Genomic DNA, 23,152 nt, shown 5'->3' with positions numbered 1-23,152 from the left:
ATTTCCATCCATGTTAGCCTCCCCTTCCATTTCCCTGCACCGGTCAGCGTACTTGAAGGTTAATTCATTGATTGTTGTGTGTGTCGTTTACTTGGTGGTGTCTATGCTGACGTTGTTGTGGGAGGGGGAACTTCCTTACAGAGTATTTGTACGTCTAGGGTGCTATTTTTTCTTTCACGGAGGTAGGAGTGTGTGTCGCCACCATGTTTTTTTTTTTTTTTTTGCGCCTGTCCTGAGCTCCTTACCTTATTTTGAATTTTGTATGTGTTTGCGTAACATCGCAGTGCCTATGTGGACCGTGTAGTTGGCGGGGGAAATGTTTTTTTGCAAATTGTGTGTTTCCGTTTGCAAGGGGGTGGGGTTGTGGCTGGGAGGGGTCTGCTTCTGGCGTTCCGTTCCTCTGCCTTCTGTTAGTTAGTTGTTTGCTGGGAGGGCATTTGTTATGGAGGCAGCACATACCTGGAGCAGGAGCACGGGCATCAGAATAGTAATCTCCCTTCAGTGATGTTCCTTGTCTCCCTGCTGCACAGAAAGTGATCGGTTGTGCTGCTCTTTCTCCTCCCTTGTTCCGATGCAGTTGTTTGTGGTTGGTTCGTTTTGAGATGCTTGTTATGTCACGTTTCGTCGCGTGGGAACGGGTTGGCGATCCCTTATTTGTCAGCTGCTGGTAGTCCTTCCCTCATTCGTGTAGTTCGTTCTCATAGGTCCTTGCTGCATCTGTCATCACGTTTCGTCGCGTAGCAACAGGTTGGCGATGCCATTCGTTCAGTGTCAGTGCTCCGCCCTCGGCGTCATCACGTTTGACGCGTGGGCGGGGCAGACACTCATGGAGGAAAAGTGATCTCAGCCACTTCACTTTTAGAACGTTGGGAAAGTGAGGCTTCATTAGAACGTTGGAGGTGTGTTTTATATAGAGAGATTACGTGTTGTTTAGTAGCATTATAAAATTATCTATTTATCTCTGAGATAGACAGTAATGTTTTTTTATAATAGTTATGTATGTTATGGTTTCTGTTTTTACCATATTTTAGTTTGTCGTCATGGTTTCCACTTTTATTCTTGTTTCAATTGAAGTATTATGTTCATTTATTCAGTTGACAAATATGTTTCTCTATTCATTTATTTTTTCCTTCCAAGTACTATATTCATTTATTTAATTGATAACTAGGTTGTTATGTATATTATTTGTGGTTTTATGTATGTTTTAATTGATTAATTATTGTTTGTTATTTTAGAGCCCCTGACATAGCCTTTGTGGGCGAAACACAGTCTGTGCCGGGCGTTTATTTTGTAATTAAAGTTTTTCAACTAAACCACTGTTCGATCTGCTCTTTTTTGCCTCCACATTGGATTTTGTGGATCATCTGCCTTCTTGTTTTTTGGGACTATTTTTGATACTGTTGCACGGTAGTTCTGTTAGGTTTCAATTTACTGTTTTCAAATGTACCTCATTTATTGTATTTATGTTTATTCTTAGTTATTTTACTATTGTTATGCTGTTAATAAAATTATAAGTTTCATGTTCAACTGTACCTACTATACACCGCCTTGGGTGAATCTCTTCATAAATGTGGTTTATAAATCCCAATAAATAAATCTCCCACCTCATCTCCATATGAGGATCCTGATGATAATTCAAACTTTACTTTTTGCTGAGACTTTGCTGTATCAACTTGTAGTTTCATCCAAATGTATATATACCCCTCTGAATAATCCTTTTTGTCCCTTAACAGCATCTTACGTTTAACTGCGCACACGTCTTTCTGAAACTGATCTAACTTTTGTTGTTGAAATCCTCAAGAGCTTTATCTAATTTTGTACTATGGACAATGCCCCTTTATGTTCTTTTGGAAAATATCCTCTTATTGAAGAAACACAGTGTAAGAAGAAGATTTGATGTCAGATAAGTGACTTTCTATTTTTTGCTGGGCACAGTCAATAGACACTCTTTTTGAGGAGTTTTTTTTTTTTTTTTTTGCCGTACTACCTGGATAGCAGTTGTTGTTTGAGAGGGGGTTTGAACATTGTTTTTTTTTTTCTATAAGCTACAAGACCTTTTTTTTTTGGGGGGGGGGGGGGGGGAGTTGTGGCTGATGTGTGGTCTCATAGTTCTCACACAGAGGGATACCATCAGAGATGTTGACATTGCTCTATTTGTTCTATTACAATTGAGAGTTCGGAGTTTAAATCTACAGAAGGTAGGACTTAGAAGTTGAAGCATAAAACTACATGTGAGTCTAAAAATGTGATCTATCTTTTTCGATGTCCATGCAACTTAATCTACATAGGATATACTACTCGCCAGTTTAAAACCAGGGCTATAGAACATCGGCATTGCATTACCAACGCTAAGTTGGAAGCTCCCATGATACGTCATTGTCAGCAGGCTCAACATCAGTTCAATCAGTTACAATGTATGGTCATTGACCAAATTTGTATGGGCAAGAGAGGGGGGGGGTTATAAAACTATTTTGTGGCGTAAGGAACAACATTGGATTTACTTATTGAAAACAGTTGCACCTCATGGATTGAATAAAAATATCGAGTGGAATGCTTATTACTGAGGTGCATCTGGGGTGAGTGATGTTGCCTCTGGAAATCTAGGATCGAGATGATTGGATTCGAGTTGACGTCATCACGTCATGACGTATTTGCAAGCATAAAAAGTAACATCCGTTCTGGAAGTTTTGCTCCAGCACCATCTTTGGCATTCATATGACTGAGGCTTGGTTTTCAGCGTTTTTCTATAATGAAGATGGATTGTAAGCGCCCTTCCTGAGGCAAGCCACATGGTTGGCGAAACAAGGCGCTCTTGTTGGAGGGCTGGCGTTTGTCGTCGGCCGAAGATTTAGAGGGCTGGCGTTTTCTTCAGTTGAAGATTTTTGAAAGGCTCCAGAGACCTTCTGAGGGGTATTTTTTCAAACGAAATGGCCCTGTTTGGATTAAGCTAAGTAACTTTTCAGACATATTATTAGCTGGCATGTTTCTAGCAAGTTGGGTGTTTAGGGGGATTATATTTATGGTCTAAGGGGTTAGTTAGATTGTGGCCCCTTAGTTTTTCCTCCTTTTTTATTAGGGTCTAGGTATCCCTCTTGTAAGTGTTCTCTGGGTAGTCCTTTTGAGATAGGGAACAGCCTAGGTTGGGTTGGTTTGGGTTAGGTGTTCATTTAATTGGTAAATACAAAGAGGAAAGGGAGTTTTTTAACCCACTCGTTTTTTTTTCTCATTTAGTTTGAGTTTTTACGTTTGGGTTTTTTTTTCTCCTTTTCCTTCTTGAGAGGAACCTATGATAGTATTGGACTTCGTATTATACAAGGTGTGTTAAATTCCGTCGGAATGGTCCCCTGAATGGAGGTTTGAGGTTCCATTTGATATATATGTTATACACAAGGTGAAGGTTTTTTTCCCCTTGCAATTGATTGAGACACCTTCAAACCAACTTTACAACACAAACTCCTTTTATTAGGTTGGAATTATAGTCTACCACACTTCCATTCCTCTTTTGTATCTGTCTTCTTTGATTCTGTTCCCAGCCATTCCTTAGTAAACACTGAACAGAATACTTTTTAAACAAGTCTCATGCTCGTGTCAATATCCAAATATTCTTCCACCTTAGCTTTGAGTCTTATAGTGCCACATTTCAGGCATAGGCAGCTCCTTGTGACTCTGGGCAAGTCACTTAACCCTCCATTGCCCCACGTAAGTCGCATTGAGCCTGCCATGAGTGGGAAAGCGCGGGGTACAAATGTAACAAAACAAAACATTTATTTCCATCTTTTGATACATCACCCTTCTAGGTAAATCAAAATCAAAGTGGTTTACAAAGTTGGTTGAGCAAAGGACATAAGTTAACAAAGCATTATTATAAATAAAACATACATAAAATTTAAAAAAGCGTTAAACATATTAAAAAAAACATAGCAAACCATAGACGACAAAATCAGATAAGATCATTTTGCTGCCCTCTGATTGATTGTGTCAGTCATGATACCAAAAAGGCTAATCCAAAAAAGATTTAAGTCGTTTGCATTAGCATATCCAGCATATAGCCAAGACCTGTCGCTTCTTCCTCTTTAACATCAGCAAAATTCGCCCTTTCCTCTCTGAACACACCACCCGAACTCTCGTCCACTCTCTCATTACCTCTCGCCTGGACTACTGCAACTTACTCCTCACCGGCCTCCCACTTAGCCATCTATCCCCCCTTCAGTCTGTTCAGAACTCTGCTGCACGTCTCATATTCCGCCAGAACCGATATACTCATATCACCCCTCTCCTCAGGTCACTTCACTGGCTTCCGATCAGATACCGCATTCAATTCAAGCTTCTCCTTCTTACCTACAAATGCACTCAGTCTGCTGCCCCTCACTACCTCTCTACCCTCATCTCCCCTTACGTTCCCGCCCGTAACCTCCGTTCACAGGATAAATCCCTCCTCTCAGTACCCTTCTCCACCACCGCCAACTCCAGGCTCCGCTCATTCTGCCTCGCCTCACCCTATGCTTGGAACAACCTTCCTGAACCCTTACGCCAAGCCCCCTCCCTGCCCATCTTCAAGTCTTTGCTTAAAGCCCACCTCTTCAATGCTGCGTTCGGCACCTAACCCTTACCGTTCAGTGAATCCAGACTGCCCCAATTTGACTGCCCCGATCGGACCGACCGTTCACTTGTCTATTAGATTGTAAGCTCTTTGAGCAGGGACTGTCTCTCTTTGTTAAATTGTACAGCGCTGCGTAACCCTAGTAGCGCTGTAGAAATGTTAAGTAGTAGTAGTAGTAGTAGTAGCATATCTTTAAAAAAGCCTTGGCCATCCATTTTACTGTGCTAGCTATTTTCTCTTACATTTACCTCTTTGTTTTCCTGTTTACTTCCCAGCCTGTTGCTTTTTCCGGGTATTTTTCCCCACTTTCTTTCTGTAGTCTTCTGTAGTTTTGTGAACATCAACCTTTTTTCCTTATTTTTTTCAGCTACTGCTTTTGAAAACTATAGCAGCCTTTTCCTTTTATTTACTTGCTAACAAAATGTTTTTCCCCCTTATAATATATCTTTTCTTTTTTGCTCACTCTATTTCCACGTCTCTTAGATGCCCTCATCTGGCTAACTGTTAATAAATTCCAATAAACAAAATAAAATGACTCCCCTTGAGGTATTTCCTCAGCTCTATTTACTAAGGTACACTAGCGTTTTTTTTGTGTATGCACAAAATTAGGGTTTGCTAACTATGTAGGCGCCCGTAGGAATATTGTGGGCACCTACACAGCGCGCTAATGTTTAGCACGCTCTAAAAGCACTAACGCGCCTCTAGCGCAGCTTAGTAAACAGGGCCCTTAGTTTTCTGGCTTTTAAGTGAACCATCACCACATGTGCTCTAATACTGAACCACACCATTTAGTGATCAATGGTCCACTACCCTGCCCATCATGGCCTCAAATATAAGACCATCTATGGTTCCTCGTTTCCTTACCTCAGCACTCAATTGTGGAACGGGTTGCCTCGAGAGGTTAAATTCACTTCCGATCACCCGACCTTCAAGAAGCGGCTCAAGACCTTCCTCTTTGGCCGTGCTTATTCTAAGAACCCTACAGGTGCCATACCCTGTTAGGCCACGACTCCTTCCGTGATGATTTATCACCTCCCCCTCCCTTTCTCTTCCTCCGTTGTTTTCTCTCTCTCCTATGACCTTGTCTACTGTACTTTGTACTATTATTTGTTTATTAATTGTTGTACGCCACATTGAGCCTGCCTATGGGTGGGAATACTGTGGGATATAAATGTCATAAATAAAACTTAGATGATCGCCAACTGTGACACCAGAAAGTTTCCCCATTTGTAAACATCAAATCTAGTATTACCCCTTTCCCATGAAGAAATACTTATAATATTGTATATTGTCTCTCCCAAAGAAATATGTTGATCATAATAGAAATCATTAAAATGAGTAAAACAAAATCATATTAAATAACTGTATTATATTCAACTGATTTTCTAGAATTTGATCGTATAAAGTGACTCAGCTCTAAGAATCGGGGGTCTTTAACAAATTTGTGAAAATAGATAGTTGTTGGAAACTGGAAACTGTAAGCATTTGGGATGAAAATCTAAAATTATATTTTGAATGAGAATATGCTTGAATCTGTTGTTCCACTGTAGTGAAGTAATATGTCCTTTTCCCCCATTATGTAGATATACTGTTGAATCTGACACTGTTGGGTGATGTTGGTCTCCACCCTAATTTACAAATGGGGGTATATTGACATATGATGCACACTTGCAAGCAGACTAATTAAGGTTTCTAAATATGGTTAACCAAGACATGTCCAACAGATTGTAATTTGTTTATGGAGGATATGTGTTTTTTGAAGTAGACAAGAATTTAATGAGAACAAATTATTAGTATAGTATATATGTTTGTAAAAATGTTTGCAATAATTTGCACATCATTTTTTGGAATGTTTTTGAAACACATTGAGCCCTATTTACTAAGCCACGCTGTAGGCACACTATTGTTTTTAGTGTGTGCTAATTGTAGAGACACCCACAGGAATATATAGTTGTCTCTAGCGTTAGTGCATACTAAATTTTTGCACTCGCTAAAACGCTAGTGTGCCTAAGTAAACAGTGCCCCATGTTTTGTTTTTAAAATATGTTCTGCGGTCTCTCCACAGTTTATAAGTTGTAGCTTTAGACTCATTTATGATTGAATTGTTGTGGTGTTGAATTCTGTACTTTGTCATGATTAGTGTTACTCATATTTCAGATTAGTAAGTTGTTTACTGTGATGATAATGTACAGAATGCTTCCTTGCTTTTACAGATTTTTGTCCATTCCAAAAGGGTTTTCATATCTAAATGAAAGAGGTTATATAGCAAAGCAGATGGAAAAATGGCAAAAGGTAATATTTTTTTATAGATTGAAATTGATGGTGTAAAGTGATTTTGTAGTTTTTCCTTTTCCAAAGAAAAAAATACACATTTCTATCTCTACATATCTATAGCTATATATACAGTAGAACTCCTATTTGAAGACCCATTTATCCAAAAAGGTTTCCTTATTTGGAAGAAAAATTGCAGTCCCCTGGCCTTAATCCATTTTTCAGAGAAGCCACAGAATTGTAAATTGGCACCTCTGTCCTATCTTGTTTTGCTCACAGTAATTTGAATACATGGCTGTCGCATATCAGCAACATTGATCATTCTCTGTTCTCAGTTTTTGTCAGTGAAAGCAGTGGCAAGCATGTCAGAAAAGGGATTAAAAGACATAAATTTCCTGCATTTTTGGAAATAAGTTTTAGAAAAGCTCTCGCAAGCTGCTTGCTAAAAGAGGCAGTGGTAACAGATTAGCAGCCTTGTTTATTTATTTGGATTTTGCTCACACCTTTTTCAGTAGTAGCTCAAGGTGAGTTACATTCAGGTACATTGGGTATGTCTCTGTCCCTGGAGGGCTCACAATCTAATTTTGTACCTGAGGCAATGGAGGGTTAAGTGACTTGCCCAAGATCACAAGGAGCATTTCTGGCAGTGGTGAGCATATCTGAAAAAGAACCTAAATATCCTTAAGTGCAGAATGTGTGAAATTAAGTCTGAATATGTTTTCTTCAGAAAAAAGGTCAGATGTGAAAAGGAAGAGGTATGTGTAGGGCTTCTGTTCTTAAGTTATTTATCAATAGAAATCAAACAAAATAAAACATGGAAAAGAAAATAAGATGATACCTTTTTTATTGGACATAACTTAATACATTTCTTGATTAGCTTTCGAAGGTTGCCCTTCTTCGTCAGATCGGAAATAAGCAAATGTGCTAGCTGACAGTGTATATAAGTGAAAACATTCAAGCATTACCGATCTGACGAAGAAGGGCAACCTTCGAAAGCTAATCAAGAAATGTATTAAGTTATGTCCAATAAAAAAGGTATCATCTTATTTTCTTTTCCATGTTTTATTTTGTTTGATTTCTATTGATAACCTTAAGAGTGGACTAACACGGCTACCACACTCCTCTACTTAAGTTGTTTATAAATTGTCGATTTAGATAATTTGTTTTCCAAATAAGAGAGGTACAAAAAATCTTTGTTCATTAATGTTTTCATGCCAGAAGTACAATTGGTGGGTTCCTTTTCTGGTGGAATGAAATAAACATATCAGTGTCACTTAGCCATCCTCAATTCAGAAAAGAAACAAAATTGAATGAATGATGTAAGAGAAGAGTACTATGAGAGAGAGAGGGTTTTTCTGGTTGTCATCTAATAAACTGTTTTATTTATTTACTAGTAAAAAAGGCCCGTTTCTGACACGGGCACTAGCAAGGTTTTCCTTGGAGTGTGTGTGAGAGTGACTGTATGAGAGAGAGAGAGAAAGCGAGTGTGTGTGTGTGACAGAGAGAGAGTGAATGTGCGAGTGTGTGTGTGTGACAGAGTGAGTGTGGGTGCGAGTGTGTCTGTGTGAGTGTGTGTGCGAGTGCATATGTGAGCCACAGTGAATGTGAGAGAGTGCTTCACACAGATACAGTGTGTGTGAGACAGATAGTGTGAGAGTATGTGTGCGATACACTGACTCTCTGTGAGACCAAGAAAATGTATGAGATGGAGAGAGTGTTCGAGAGTGACTGTGTGACACATAGAGAGTGAATGTGATACAGTGTGAGACATAGAGTGTGTGAGAGACAGTGTATGAGAAAGAGAAAGACACTGGCTGTGTGAGAGAGAGTGTGTGTGTGTGACAGAGATACCTCCCCCCTTCCCTCTCTGGTCTCAGGACCCCCTCCCCCCTTGGGGGGGGGGGGGTACTGCTGAACTGGGAGGGGGTGGAGCTGCCGAGAAGGGGAGCAGGGTTTAATTTCCTTCTTTTTCCTTCACCTACCTATGGCTTTCATCTTTTTCTCACCCTTGTTCTCCCCATGCCCCTTCCTCTTATTCTCCAGTCTTTCTCTACTCCCCTTTTCCATCCAGCAGCTCTCCTCTCTCTCTCCCCATCCTTCCAGTGTCTCCCCTCTTTCTTTCCCCATCCTTCCAATGTCTCCCCTCTTTCTCTGCCTACCCTTCCATCCAGCGTCTTCCCTGTTTCTCTCCCCATCCTTCCACCCATCTATCCTCTCTCCTTATCCTTCCATTTAATGTCTCTCTACCCCTCCTTCTATCCAGTGTCTCTATCTCTCTATCCTTTTCTGTTCAGTGTCCCTTCTCTCTCCACATCCTTCCAGTCTCTCCCCTTTCTCTCTCCACATCCATTCATCCATCTCCCCCTTTCTCTCCCCATCCTTCCATCTGTTTTCCCTCTTTCTCTCCCCATCCTTCCATCCGTCTACTCCCCTCTCCCGATTCTTCCATCCAGTGTCTTTCTCTAAACCCTTCTTTCCATCCAGGCCAGCCCACCCAACTACAGACCTGCCAAGTCTCCCGTGAAACACGCAGCGCCAGCTCCCATTTCCGGCCACTGCTGCTTCTCCTGTTGAGCAGCAGCGGCCGCTACAAAAACAAAAAGAGTTAATTAAACCACCAGAAATGTTTTTAAAATGCAAACGCGGCACCGCAGGCAGCCATCAGGCATTGGCTGTCGGCTCTGCAGCCGCTCCTCTCACGTCGCTGCGCTCTTCCGGGGTTCCGCTTCAGGGGCAGTGATGTGAGAGGGGAGAGGAGCGGCTGCAGAGCCAACAGCTGATGGCTGCCTGAGGTGCCGCGCTTGCTTTTTAAAAACATTTTTGGTTGTTTAAATTAGCTCTTTTTGTTTTTGTAGCGGCCGCTGCTGTTCAACAGGAGAAGCAGCAGTGGCCGGAAATGGGAGCTGGCGCCGCATGTTTCGCGGGAGACTTGGCAGGTCTGTGTTGGGTGGGCGGGCCTGGAGGGAAAGTGGCTGGGCGGACGGAGGGGGGGTGAGCGGTGGCTGCGGCGACCTCGGGGGGGGGGGGCGGCGAGGGTAGCAGGGGCAGGACCCCCGGGGGCGGCCTTGCCCTTGGCCCGGCCCAGTCTCTCGGCGGCCCTGGGTGGAGATGTTGGTGCGTGTGGAGAAAGGGCTGAAGCTGCTCCTGCAACGTTCCAATGTCTCTCACTGCGTTCGTGACAGGAGATGGTTATGGACGCAGGTAGCCTCATTGGAACGTTGGAGGAGCAAATTATTATATTAGATGACATTTATAGCCCACAGTATCCAAGAAACCTCAAAGCACAGTGAAAATAAGCATATAGGGAAAACAATGTATATTACTTGACAGTCAATTTCAGAAATACAAAACCATTCCAAAGATGAACACTGCCAAGATAACATGAACTTGTATAGAACTGTATTCCTAAACCTAAGCCTGGTAAAGTTCCCGTGTAGAAAGAAATTTCCTAAAGAGGAATGACTTCAACAATGTGCAGAATATTAAGTAATTATCTTGAGATGTGATGGTATTCAGTAGAGAGTTCCACCATTTGGTACGTTGAAAACAGAAATCAGCGGAAAGAACCAATTTATAAGTGATTTTCCTGTAATTGGAAAGATGAGGTCAGAAAATTTCTAGTGCTGAAGTGATCATTATGCAGAGGGAGCCTTATCAAAGGCAGCATGTAATCCGGAGCTACGCCATATATTATTTGGAAAGTTAGGGCACAGAGCTTGAAGATTACCCTAGCTTTACTAGGGAGCATATGCAGCTTACACAATAATGGAGTAGCTCTTTCAAAGCATGAAACTTGAAGGATCAATCTAACTGCTTTTTTTGTAATCTTTTAAGGACACTCACATAACATTACAGTAAACAAATTGTGCATCTTAGTGTTTACTGGTTAAAACCTAAAATTGGAAGCTCTAGGTGTGTGTTATTAATTCCTCAGAAAGTGGAGCTGCTTAAAAGAAAATGATTGTAGGCCAAGGAGTACAATGTTGACTAAATCACTATCTTTGACTTAAGGAGGCAAAGGCAATGTTCTAAAGTTTGCTAAAAGTGAGTCTTTTGTGGGACTGACTAAATGCAAATCATTACAAGGGTCTCAGAATTCTGATGTCTACAGGATGATGTATGAGTTTTCTGGTAGTGCTGCATTGAAGGTATGCCTCTTTTAGGGCAGTTTTTCATTGAAAACACTAAAATTTTTCATACAAAAATGAAAATTGAAAGTTGCATGGATATCTATTGGGGCTTCTGGTTGTGACATTATTCAATCCCAGCCTATAATGGCAGAAGCCTGCCACGGTACATGGCTGCAGGCATGTGTTCGAAGGGGCGTTCCCACCCATTTGGGCATGCCCCTTCAGAGCACTGAGAAGAGAGAAATGGGGGATTCAGCTGATCTGTATGGGTAAGAGCAAAGTGAAGTCCAATAATGGAGGGAAAGTGACAGAAACAACTGAAAGGACCAATGGATCAACATGTGAGTACACTTCCAGTGAGTTCTTCTAATGTGGTGGTAATTGTTAGTTCATAGTAATATAATAGATGATGACACGGTCCATCCAATCTGCCCAGAAAGATAAACTCAAAGCTTGGGTTGCAATATAACACACATATTCTTGATCTTAATACGTTCATAAGTATTGCCACACTGGGACAGACCAAAGTTCCATCAAGCCCAGCATCCTGTTTCCAACAGTGGCCAATCCAGGTCACAAATACCTGGCAAGATCCCGAAAAGTTCAATACATTTTATGCTGCTTATCCCAGAAATAAGCAGTGGATTTTCCTCAAGTCAATTTAATAATGGTCTATGGATTTTTCCTTTAGGAAGCTATCCAGACCTTTTTTAAACCCCATTAAACTAACCACCTTTACCACATTTTCTGGCAACGAATTCCAGAGTTTAATTACACGTTGAGTGAAGAAAAATTTTCTCCAATTCGTATTAAATTTACTACATTGTAGCTTCATCGCATGCCTCCTAGTCCTAGTATTTTTGCAAAGAGTAAACAAATGATTCACGTCTACCCGTTCCACTCCATTCATTATTTTATAGACCTCTATCATATCTCCTCTCAGCCGTCTTTTCTCCAAACTGAAGAGCCCTAGACGCTTCAGCCTTTCCTCATAGAGAAGTCGTTCCATCCCCTTTATTATTTTTGTCGCCCTTCTCTGTACCTTTTCTAATTCCACTATATCTTTTTTGAGATGTGGCAACCAGAATTGAACACAATTTTCGAGGTGCAGTTGCACCATGGACCGATACAAAGGCATTATAACGCCCTCATTTTTGTTTTCAATTCCTTTCCTAATAATACCTAACATTCTATTTGCTTTCTTAGCTGCTTAGCACACTGAGCAGCGGGATTCAACGTATCATCAATGATGCCGCCGAGATCCCTTTCTTGCATTATGTAGCTATAGTTCAGGTTCCTCTTTCCCACATGCATCATTTTGCATTTGCTCACATTAATCTTCAGCTGCCTTTTAGATGCCCAGTTTCATAAGGTCCTCTTGTAATTTTTCACAGTCCTCTCATGATTTAACAAGTTTGAATAACTTTGTGTCATCAGCAAATTTAATTACCTCACTAGTTACTCCCATCTCTAGATCATTTATAAATATGTTAAAAAGCAGCGGTCCCAGGACAGACCCCTGGTTCATCTGTCCTTACCATTTTCAGGGCACACACTGTAGAAGTCTGCTCATCACTGGACATACACCCCAACTACTGGAGTTGCTGAAGCCCACTCCAGGCTATCCAGATGTATCTAGTCATAATCAGGGTACAAACTATAGAAGTCTGCCCGGCACTGGCCTTATATCCCAGTTACTGGAGTTATTGTGTATTATATCTGGGTTTAAAAAAGGTTTAGACAAGTTCCTGGAGGAAAAGACCATAGTCTGTTATTGAGATAGACATGGGGGAAGCCACTGCTTGCTCTGGGATCGGTAGCATGGAATGTTGCTACTATTTGGGTTTCTGCCAGGTACTTGTGACCTGGATTGGTTACTGTTGGAAGCAGGATACTGGGATAGATGGCTCATTGGTGTTACCCAGTATGGCTATTCTTATGTTCTTAAGTTTTTTGTTTTGCTTCTATTCCCTTTTCATAAAGGAATCTTTCGAAGGACCCGCGATTGCCTGCAAAAAGTACAAATGAGATTGAAGTGGATAGAGCACCGTTCACAGAAGAGAGTGTGTATGAACAACTTGAAAAGCTAAAGGTGGACAAAGCCATGGGACCAGATGGGATCCACCCCAGGATATTGAGGGAGCTCAGAGAGGTTCTGGCGGGTCCTCTTAAAGATTTCTTTAATATATCCTTGCGGACGGGAGACGTTCTGAGGGATTGGAGAACGGCGGATGTGGTCCCTCTTCACAAAAGTGGTGATAGGGAAGACGCTGGAAACTACAGGCCGGTAAGCCTCACTTCGGTTATTGGAAAAGTAATGGAAGCGATGCTGAAGGAAAGGATAGTGAATTTCCTGGAAGCCAATAAGTTGCAAGATCCGAGACAACATGGTTTTACCAAAGGGAAATCGTGCCAAACGAATCTCATTGAGTTCTTTGATTGGGTGACAGGAGAATTGAATCAGGGACGAGCTATGAACGTAATCTACTTAGATTTCAGCAAAGCTTTTGACACGGTTCCCCACAGGAGGCTCTTAAATAAACTGGATGGGCTGAAGATAGGACCCGAAGTGGTGAACTGGATTAGGAACTGGTTGACGGACAGACGCCAGAGGGTGGTGGTGAATGGAATTCGATCGGATGAGGGAAAGGTGAGTAGTAGAGTGCCTCAGGGATCGGTGCTGGGGCCAATTCTGTTCAATATATTTGTGAGTGACATTGCCGAAGGGTTAGAAGGTAAAGTTTGCCTATTTGCGGATGATACTAAGATCTGTAACAGAGTGGACACCCCAGAGGGAGTGGAAAACATGACAAAAGAATCTGCGGAAGAATGGTCTAACGTTTGGCAATTAAAATTCAATGCGAAGAAATGCAAAGTGATGCACTTAGGGAATAGAAATCCATGGGAGACGTATGTGTTAGGCGGGGAGAGTCTGATAAGTACGGACGGGGAGAGGGACCTTGGGGTGATAGTATCTGAGGATTTGAAGGCGACAAAACAGTGTGACAAGGCGGTGGCCGTAGCTGGAAGGTTGTTAGGCTGTATAGAGAGAGGTGTGACCAGCAGAAGAAAGGGGGTGTTGATGCCCTTGTATAAATCATTGGTGAGGTCCCACCTGGAGTATTGTGTTCCGTTTTGGAGGCTGTATCTTGCTAAGAATGTAAAAAGAATTGAAGCGGTGCAAAGAAAAGCTACGAGAATGGTATGAGATTTGCATTACAAGACGTTTGAGGAGAGACTTGCTGACCTAAACGTGTATACTCTGAAGGAAAGGAGAAACATGGGTGATATAGATGTTCAAATATTTAAAAGGTATTAATCCGCAAACGAACCTTTTCCAGAGATGCAAAGGCGGTAGAACGAGAGGACATGTAATGAGATTGAAGGGGGGTAGACTCAAGAAAAATGTCAGGAAGTATTTTTTCACAGAGAGAGTAGTGGATGCTTGGAATGCCCTCCCGCGGGAGGTGGTGGAAATGAAAACGGTAATGGAATTCAAACATGCGTGGAATAAACATAAAGGAATCCTGTTCAGAAGGAATGGATCCTAAGGAGCTTAGCCGAGATTGGGTGGCAGAGCCGGTGGCGGGAGGCAGGGATTGTGCTGGGCAGACTTATACGGTCTGTGCCAGAGCCGGTGGTGGGAGGCGGGACTGGTGGTTGAGAGGTGGGGATGGTGCTGGGCAGACTTATACGGTCTGTGCCAGAACCGGTGGTGGGAGGCGGGGATAGTGCTGGGCAGACTTATACGGTCTGTGCCCTGAAAAGGACAGGTACAAATCAAGGTAAGGTATACACAAAAAGTAGCACATACGAGTTTATCTTGTTGGGCAGACTGGATGGACCATGCAGGTCTTTTTCTGCCGTCATCTACTATGTTACTATGGGGCTAATTTCAAAGCACTTACAGTAGCCTTCCAAAGTTCCATAGGTTTCTATGGAACTTTGGAAGGCTAAGTGCTTTGAAAATATGCCTCTATGTGTTCATCCCATGCATTTTTGAATTCTGTTACCGTTTTTATCTCTACCACCTCTCATGGTGGGGCATTCCAGACATCTGCCACCCTTTCCATGAAAAAGTACTTCCTGACATTACTCCTAAGTCAACTTCCCTGTCAGTTCATGTCCTTTTGTTCTACTGCTTGCCCTTCTCTGAAAAAGACTTGTTTGCATATTGTAGCTAATCTGCCTTACACAAAGATTCATCATAACTGAATAATTTACACATATCCCAAGTTCCTTTTTATGGTGGTGTTGGAGTTCCATCCTATGTTGAGTCTTAGATGTTAATAGACATTTAAACCTTTAGAGCATCGCCTGGTCAATGTTCTAGCAATGTTTGCGTCTGTCTTTGGACTGCAAGGGTTTGTTTTTCTGTATCTTCTGCAGCCATTGGTGTAAACACTTTATCCAGTTGGCTGGCAGACTTCATCTCTGTTACTTATGTCCAGGCCGGGCTAACTCTAGAGGGCCATTTCACGGCTCATGATGTCAGAGTCATGGCTGTGTCAATAGCTGACTTGAGGTCAGCCTCCATTGAAGAGATATGCAAAGCTGGAACGTAGTCTTCAGTCCACATGTTCACGTTTCAATATTGCCTTGAGCAGAATACCCAACATGACAGTTGGTTCATTCAGACACTCCTGCAGAATGTTTTTGTCTAGAATTCAACTTCTCTCTGCTAGGCCCATTTTTATTCTGTTCCAGGCTGCACCCTCGCAACAAGACTTGTATATAAGTTCAGGTTGTTTGGTTTCTGGTTATCATTACTGTTGCTTTTTTGTTTTCAGTGAGCCTGGTAGCTAGGGATTCCCAAATGTGAGAAACAAAGTCCTGCTTATCCTCAGAGAAAGCAAAGTTTCTTACCTGCAGCAGGTATTCTCCTAGAACAGCAGGCCAAATATTCTCACATCTGGGTGATGTCATCCAGTAGACCCTGATGTGGACTCTGGCTAGCAAGATGATTGTAGAATTTTCTAGTAGCGCCCCACCATGCATGCGCAAATCCCTCAGTCATGTAAAATAGCTAAAGAATACAACTCCAAGGAGATATGAGAATACTTGGCCTGTTGTCCTTGGAGAACGTCTGCTACAAGTGAGTAATATCGCTTTTTCTGAGGACAAGCAGGCTGTATTCTTACATCTGGAAATCCCTACCTACCAGGCTCACCGAAAATAACAGTGGTAGGATAACAGGCCCTCAAAATGTCAAAAGTTCAAAGTCAATTAACCTGAAACTATTTACATTCCTGTTGTGAAGATACAGCCTGGAACCAAAGAAAACTGGGCATAAGGGGAGTGAAGTTGGATTCTAGACATGGAACAAATTCTTCAGGACCATCTGATTGAACCAGCTATCATGCCAGGAAGGCAGTAATGAGATGTGAATATGATGAGATGTGGACTGAAGACAATGTTTCAGCTTTGGAAATCTCTGTGGAGGCTGACCTCAAGTGAGCTACCAACATTGCCATAGCTCTGATATTATAAGCCTTGACATGATCCTCTAGAGTCAGCCCAGCCTGGGTAGGAGTGAAGGGAATGCAATCTGATAGCCAGTTAGAAATTGTGTGTTTGCCATGGCTACTTCCATCTTGTTTGGGTCAAAAGAAACAAAACTTTGGGTGGACTGTCTATGGACTTTAGTCCACTCCAGATAGAAGTCTGTGACTCGCTTGCAATCTAAGGTATGCAGTACACTTTCACCAGGATGGGAAAAGGTGGTTTGGGGAAAAATGTTGACAGAACGATTGACTGATGGAACTCCGACACTACCTTAGGAAGGAATTTAGAGTGTATGCAGAGAACTACTCCATTTTGGTGAAACAGTGTGAGGTGGATCAGCTACTAGGGCCTGGAGCTTCACTGACTGTGTGAGCTGAAATGACCGTCACCAAAAATACAGCTTTCCAGGTCAAATTTTTCAGATGACAGGAATCAAGCGGCTCAAAAGGACCTTTCATCAACTGGATGAGTACAATGTTGAAATCCCATGAAGCAATTGGAGGTTTGCCGGAAGCCTTTTTCAACATAAATCTCTAATGAAGCGAACAACTAGAGGCTGTACCTACTATACAATGATAAGCACTAATTGCACTAAGGGGAACCCTTACGGAGTTGGTTTTCAAACCAGGTTTGAGACATGCAGGAGGTATTCAAGCAGTTTTTGTATAGGACAAATGAGGAGATCTAAGGTCTTGCCCTCGCACCAGATGGCAAACCTCCTCCATTTAAATGAGCAATGCTTCTTAGTGGAGTCTTTTCTGGAAGCCAGCAAGATGCAAGAGACACTCTCTGACAAATCTAAGGATTCAAATTCTATGCTCTCAACATCCAAGCTGTGAGGGCCAGGGATTAGAAGTTAGGATGCAGAAGGAATCCCTTGTTCTGCGTGATGAGGGTTGGAAAATATTCCAATCCCCACGGATCTTTGGAGGACAACTCCAGAAGGAGAGGAAACCAAATTTGTCTCAGCCATTAAGGGACAAATAGGATCATTCTTCCCTGGTCTTGAGATTCAGCAAAATCTTCTCTTTGAGAGATATTGGAGGATATGCATAAGGAAGACTCTTCTCCCCAATGGAGGAGAAAGGTATCTGGTGCTAGTCTGCCATGTGATCTGAGCCTAGAACAGATCTGGGGAACTTTGTTCTTGAGATGAGTGGCAAAAAGATCCACTGAAGGAGTGTCCAGCTCTCAGAAGATCTTGCGGGCTGCACCCATGCTGAAAGACCACTTGTGCCTCCCCCGGCTCAGAGGAACCAGAACACCAAGGTACAGCCGTATCCTCAGACTCCTTAGAAACTTCCTTCCCAACATCGAGAACCATTTGAAACCTGCATTGCATGAAGAAAATGCTTTATAAAATTATCCCTATATACGCTGTTACATTTTGGACAAGTTGTAGATGTATTTTTTGAAAAACAATTTTAAAAGACATATTTGTCAAAGCAGTATTCTGGAGACGTTTGCCACACTACACTTTTGTCTGCAGCACTGAAAGATCCGCACGCAGGGTGAAGGAAAACAAGAGAGGCTGATTGTCATGAGGTTCTAATGCAGCTAGCTTACAGAAATCATTATTTTGTCATTCATAAAATTGCCTATCTGCAAGCTTTCAAGAATGTAAAAGTGTTCCTTGCTTACCAGTCCAACCAGATGGCATGGATCACACAAGAAGTCACCAGTGACTTGTATGACAATCATTTGTATTTCAGACAGGTTGAGATGTTTGAATATTGCAAGATGGTATGGTCACTGGACAGTTATTGAGATTATTCAGGTGTCAAAACACTGGCAACATACATTGTTTTTCATCTACTTGCCATCCCACAGTAGCTTACAGTTCTAGTTCATAATGTATCTTTATTCGATATACTGCCTTTAAAGTCACCTATTTAAGTAGCATACAGCAAAATAAAAGAAAAGGGAAGAATATGAAGGAAGTCACATAGAGGCCTAGGTTACAAAGTTAGATAAAACTAATTTAAAAAACCAGTAAAAATCAAGAAGTTTAAAAATAATTACCTACGATGCAAAAGGAGGGGAAGGGAATTACAAATTAAACAAAGACAGGCTAGAGTTAGCCAGAAAGGTGGCAAAGCGCAAATATCAAGAGGAAAGGCCATGGTAAAGTAATAGATTTTTTGTGATTTTTTTTTTTTTTTTTAGATGTTTTTAAATGGCATTTCTGTACAGGACATCATGCAAATATATAGTCTATGGGAAAAACTTGTAAAGACAAGCCTAATTATATGAAATACATGACAGTGATAGACTTACCAAGGAAGGGATCAATTGATTATGCACATCAGTCTACCATAATGCCATCCCATTAGTGACATCAGACACTTCACATTCCAGCTATAAAGATCTGTTAAATTGCCTGATTCAGCGGCTTCTACCACAGATGATGCCCAATATAGATTGACATTGTCTTCTTAGTTATGTTTATTTTGATTCTTCATTTGTTTGGTTCATGAGCACTTTTTCTTTGAACAGATGCTGTTTTTGTCTGTGTTTTCTTCTTAATATACATGAATAATTCTGATTACCTGCAAAAATCCATTGCCTAGAGTTGTCTTGATCCCATCCAATCCAAATTACGTAAGAACATCTGTGTTGCCATACTGGTACAAACCAAAGGTCCATCAAGCCCAGTATCCTGTTTCCAACATTGGCCATGTATCTGGCAAGATTCCAAAACAGTACAATACATTTCATGCTGCTTATCCTAGAAATAAGCAGTGGATTTTCCCAAGTCCATCTTAATAATGGCTTAAGGACTTTTCTTTTAGAAAGATATCCAAACATTTTTTAAACCCTGCTAAAAACTGCTTTTACCACATTTTCTGGCAACGAATTCCAGAGCTGAATTACACATTGAGTGAAGAAATATTTTCTCCGATTTGTTTTAAATTTACTACTTTGTAGCTTCATTGCATGCCCCTTAGTACTAGTATTTTTGGAAAGAGTAAACAAGCAATTCACGTCTACCCTTTCCACTCAATCATTATTTTATAGACCTCTATCATATCTCCCCTCAGCCATCTTTTCTCCAAGCTGAAGAAACCTAGCCACTTTAACCTTTCCTCACAGAGAAGCCATCCCATCATTTTTGTCAGCCTTCTCTGTGCCTTTTCCAATTCCACTATATCTTTTTTGAGATGCAGTGACCAGAATTGCACACAGTATTCAAGGTGCGGTCGCACCATAGAGTAATACAAAGACATTATAACATCCTCACTTTTGTTTTCCATTCCTTTCCTAATAATGCCTAACATTCTATTTGCTTTCTTTGTCGCCGCTGCACACTGAACAAAGGGTTTCAATGTACCACCAATGATGACACCTAGATCCTTTTACTGGTCGGTGACTCCTAATGTGGAACCGTCCATCACGTATTTATTGTTCTCCGAGGACAAGCAGGCTGCTTGTTCTCACGACTGGGTTGACGTCCGCGGCAGCCCCCACCAACCGGAAAAAGCTTCGCGGGACGGTCGGCACGCAGGGCACGCCCACCGCGCATGCGCGGCCGTCTTCCCGCCCGTGCGCGACCGCTCCCGCCAGTTACTTTTTTCCCGCGACTGAGAGAGTCGTGTTTTTGCAACTCTCTCGTTTCAGCCGCCGGAATTTTCGACCGCGTTTACGCGGGTCGTCGCTTGGCCCTTTTGGCCTCTTCTTCTTTCAGTTTCGTTTGTTATCCAAAAAAAAAAAAAAAAAAAAAAAAAAGAATTTTGCGCGTGTGGAGCACGCGCTCCTCCTTTTTCCCTCGCTTTCTAGCGGGGACGCCTCGTTGCGGCCTAGTGGCCGCTCGGTCGGTTTCAATTTTCGTGGTGTGATTTTAGCCACCATTGCCGACTTTGACTTCGCCGACGCGATTTTTCCGTCGATGTCCTCGAAGGTCCCGAGTGGATTTAAAAAGTGTGGTCGCTGCGGCCGGCCGATCTCGCAGACCGACACCCACGCTTGGTGCCTCCAGTGCCTCGGGCCGGAGCACAATCTCAAGTCGTGTGCTTTGTGTCTCGGTCTCCGGAAACGGACTCAGGTTGCGAGGCAAGTTCTGCGGGACCGTCTTTTTGGAACTTGCGCCGGCCCCTCGACGTCGACCTCGACGGCATCGGTATCGAAGGCCGGTTCTTCGGTACCGGTATCGATGCCCGAGACATCGGCACCGATGGCAGCGACCCCAGGCTCGAGACCGAGGGGGATCGACCTCCTCCTCCTCCATGCCCTCCGGCACCGGTGACGTGCACCGGAAGAAGGACAAGAAGCGCCGTCACCGGGAGCCCTCGGTGCCTGAGGAGGTGTCGACGCCGAAGCGTCATCACAGAGAGGAGAGATCTCCGTCGGTGGTGGAGGTACCGACGCGTCGGGGTTCCGGCACCTCGGTGCCGTCTCCTGGCCCCCAGCAGCTTCTGGCACCGACACCCTTGCCGGCCCCACCGCCTTTCTCGGCAGCGGGCCTGGACGAGTGCCTCAGAGCCATCCTTCCGGGGCTCCTGGAAGGGCTGATGCGCCAGGCTGTGCCGGCGCCGGGGGTGCTTGCGCCCTCGGCGCCGATGACTGTGGCGCCGGCGAGCTCTAGCCCGGCGCCGGGGCAGTCGACACCGCCGCCGCTTGCGGTGCCGGTCTCGACAGCCACGCAGGTGGAGTCCCCGTCGACGTCGATGGAGGGAGCTCCGTCCCCGCCGGCGCGGGAGTCCACCGCTCGACGACACCGAGGCCTCGGTGCCTCGACGTCGAGCCGGGCCCGGTACCGGACTCAGCTACATGAGCTAATGTCCGATACCGAGGATGAGGACTCGTGGGGGGAAGAGGAGGACCCGAGATATTTCTCCTCAGAGGAGTCTACGGGCCTTCCCTCGGACCCCACGCCGTCACCGGAGAGGAAGCTCTCACCTCCTGAGAGTCTCTCCTTTGCCTCCTTTGTGCGGGATATGTCTATAAGCATTCCCTTTCCCGTGGTCTCTGTGGAAGAGCCGAGGGCCGAGATGCTCGAGGTCCTCGACTATCCATCACCACCTAGAGAGTCCTCCACGGTACCGCTGCACAATGTCCTGAAGGAGACGCTGCTCCGGAACTGGGTGCGACCATTAACTAATCCCACCATTCCCAAGAAAGCAGAGTCCCAGTACAGGATCCACTCTGACCCAGAGCTCATGCGGCCCCAGTTGCCCCATGACTCAGCGGTCGTGGATTCTGCTCTCAAGAGGGCACGGAGTTCGAGGGATACCGCCTCGGCGCCCCCGGGGCGGGAGTCTCGCACTCTGGACTCATTTGGGAGGAAGGCCTACCAGTCCTCCATGCTCGTGACCCGCATCCAATCGTACCTGCTCTATATGAGCATCCACATGCGGACCAATGTGCAACAGCTGGCGGACCTGGTCGATAAGCTCCCGCCGGAGCAGTCCAGGCCTTATCAGGAGGTGGTCAGGCAGCTGAAGGCGTGCAGAAAGTTCCTGTCCAGGGGGATTTTTGACACCTGTGACGTGGCATCTCGTGCTGCGGCCCAAGGTATAGTGATGCGCAGGCTCTCATGGCTGCGTGCCTCTGACCTGGACAACCGCACCCAGCAGAGACTGGCCGACGTCCCTTGCCGGGGGGATAACATTTTCGGTGAGAAGGTCGAGCAGATGGTGGACCAACTGCATCAGCGGGAAACCGCTCTCGACAAGCTCTCCCACCGGGCGCCTTCAGCACCCGCCCCCACGGGTGGGCGTTTTTCCCGGGCACGGCAGGCTGCACCCTATTCTTTTGCAAAGCGTAGGTACAACCAGCCGGCCCGAAGGCCTCGTCAGGCACAGGGACAGCCCCAGCGCGCTCGTTCTCGTCAACAGCGTGCGCCTAAGCAGCCCCCTGCGCCTCCACAGCAAAAGCCGGGGACGGGCTTTTGACTGGATCCACGGGAACATAGCCGCCCTACAAGTGTCCGTACCGGACGATCTGCCGGTCGGAGGGAGGTAAAAATTTTTTCACCAAAGGTGGCCTCTCATAACCTCCGACCAGTGGGTTCTCCAAATAGTGCGGTGCGGATACGCCCTGAATTTGGCCTCCCTGCCTCCAAATTGTCCTCCAGGAGCTCAGTCTTTCAGCTCCCATCACAAGCAGGTACTTGCAGAGGAACTCTCCGCCCTTCTCAGCGCCAATGCGGTCGAGCCCGTACCACCCGGGCAGGAAGGGCAGGGATTCTATTCCAGGTACTTCCTTGTGGAAAAGAAAACAGGGGGGATGCGTCCCATCCTAGACCTGAGAGGCCTGAACAAATTCCTGGTCAAAGAAAAGTTCAGGATGCTTTCCTTGGGCACCCTTCTGCCAATGATTCAGAAAAACGATTGGCTATGTTCCCTGGATTTAAAGGACGCATACACTCACATCCCGATACTGCCAGCTCACAGACAGTATCTCAGATTCCGCCTGGGCGCACGGCACTTTCAGTATTGTGTGCTGCCCTTTGGGCTCGCCTCTGCCCCACGAGTGTTTACAAAGTGCCTCGTGGTGGTAGCGGCCTACCTACGCAAGCTGGGAGTGCACGTGTTCCCATATCTCGACGATTGGCTGGTCAAGAACACCTCGGAGGCAGGAGCCCTCCGGTCCATGCAGTGCACTATTCAACTTCTGGAGCTGCTGGGGTTTGTGATAAATTACCCAA

The 23,152-nt window shown here is 44.2% G+C and overlaps 1 protein-coding gene across 1 annotated transcript in view; it reads left to right on the top strand.

Annotated features, from left to right (window-relative positions):
* RICTOR (RPTOR independent companion of MTOR complex 2) overlaps window positions 1-23,152 on the top strand; it is a 468,276-nt gene that overhangs the window by 296,676 nt on the left and 148,448 nt on the right. Inside the window, exon 25 of the mRNA XM_030193057.1 lies at window positions 6,814-6,892. Coding sequence (XP_030048917.1) covers window positions 6,814-6,892 — 79 coding nt within the window. The remainder of the gene's footprint in view (window positions 1-6,813; window positions 6,893-23,152) is intronic.

Source organism: Microcaecilia unicolor, chromosome 2, assembly GCF_901765095.1.
Source record: "Microcaecilia unicolor chromosome 2, aMicUni1.1, whole genome shotgun sequence".
Classification (NCBI taxonomy): Eukaryota; Metazoa; Chordata; class Amphibia; order Gymnophiona; family Siphonopidae; genus Microcaecilia; species Microcaecilia unicolor.
The sequence above is the reverse complement of the archived record's forward strand: the minus strand, read 5'-3'. Positions and strand labels throughout refer to the sequence as shown.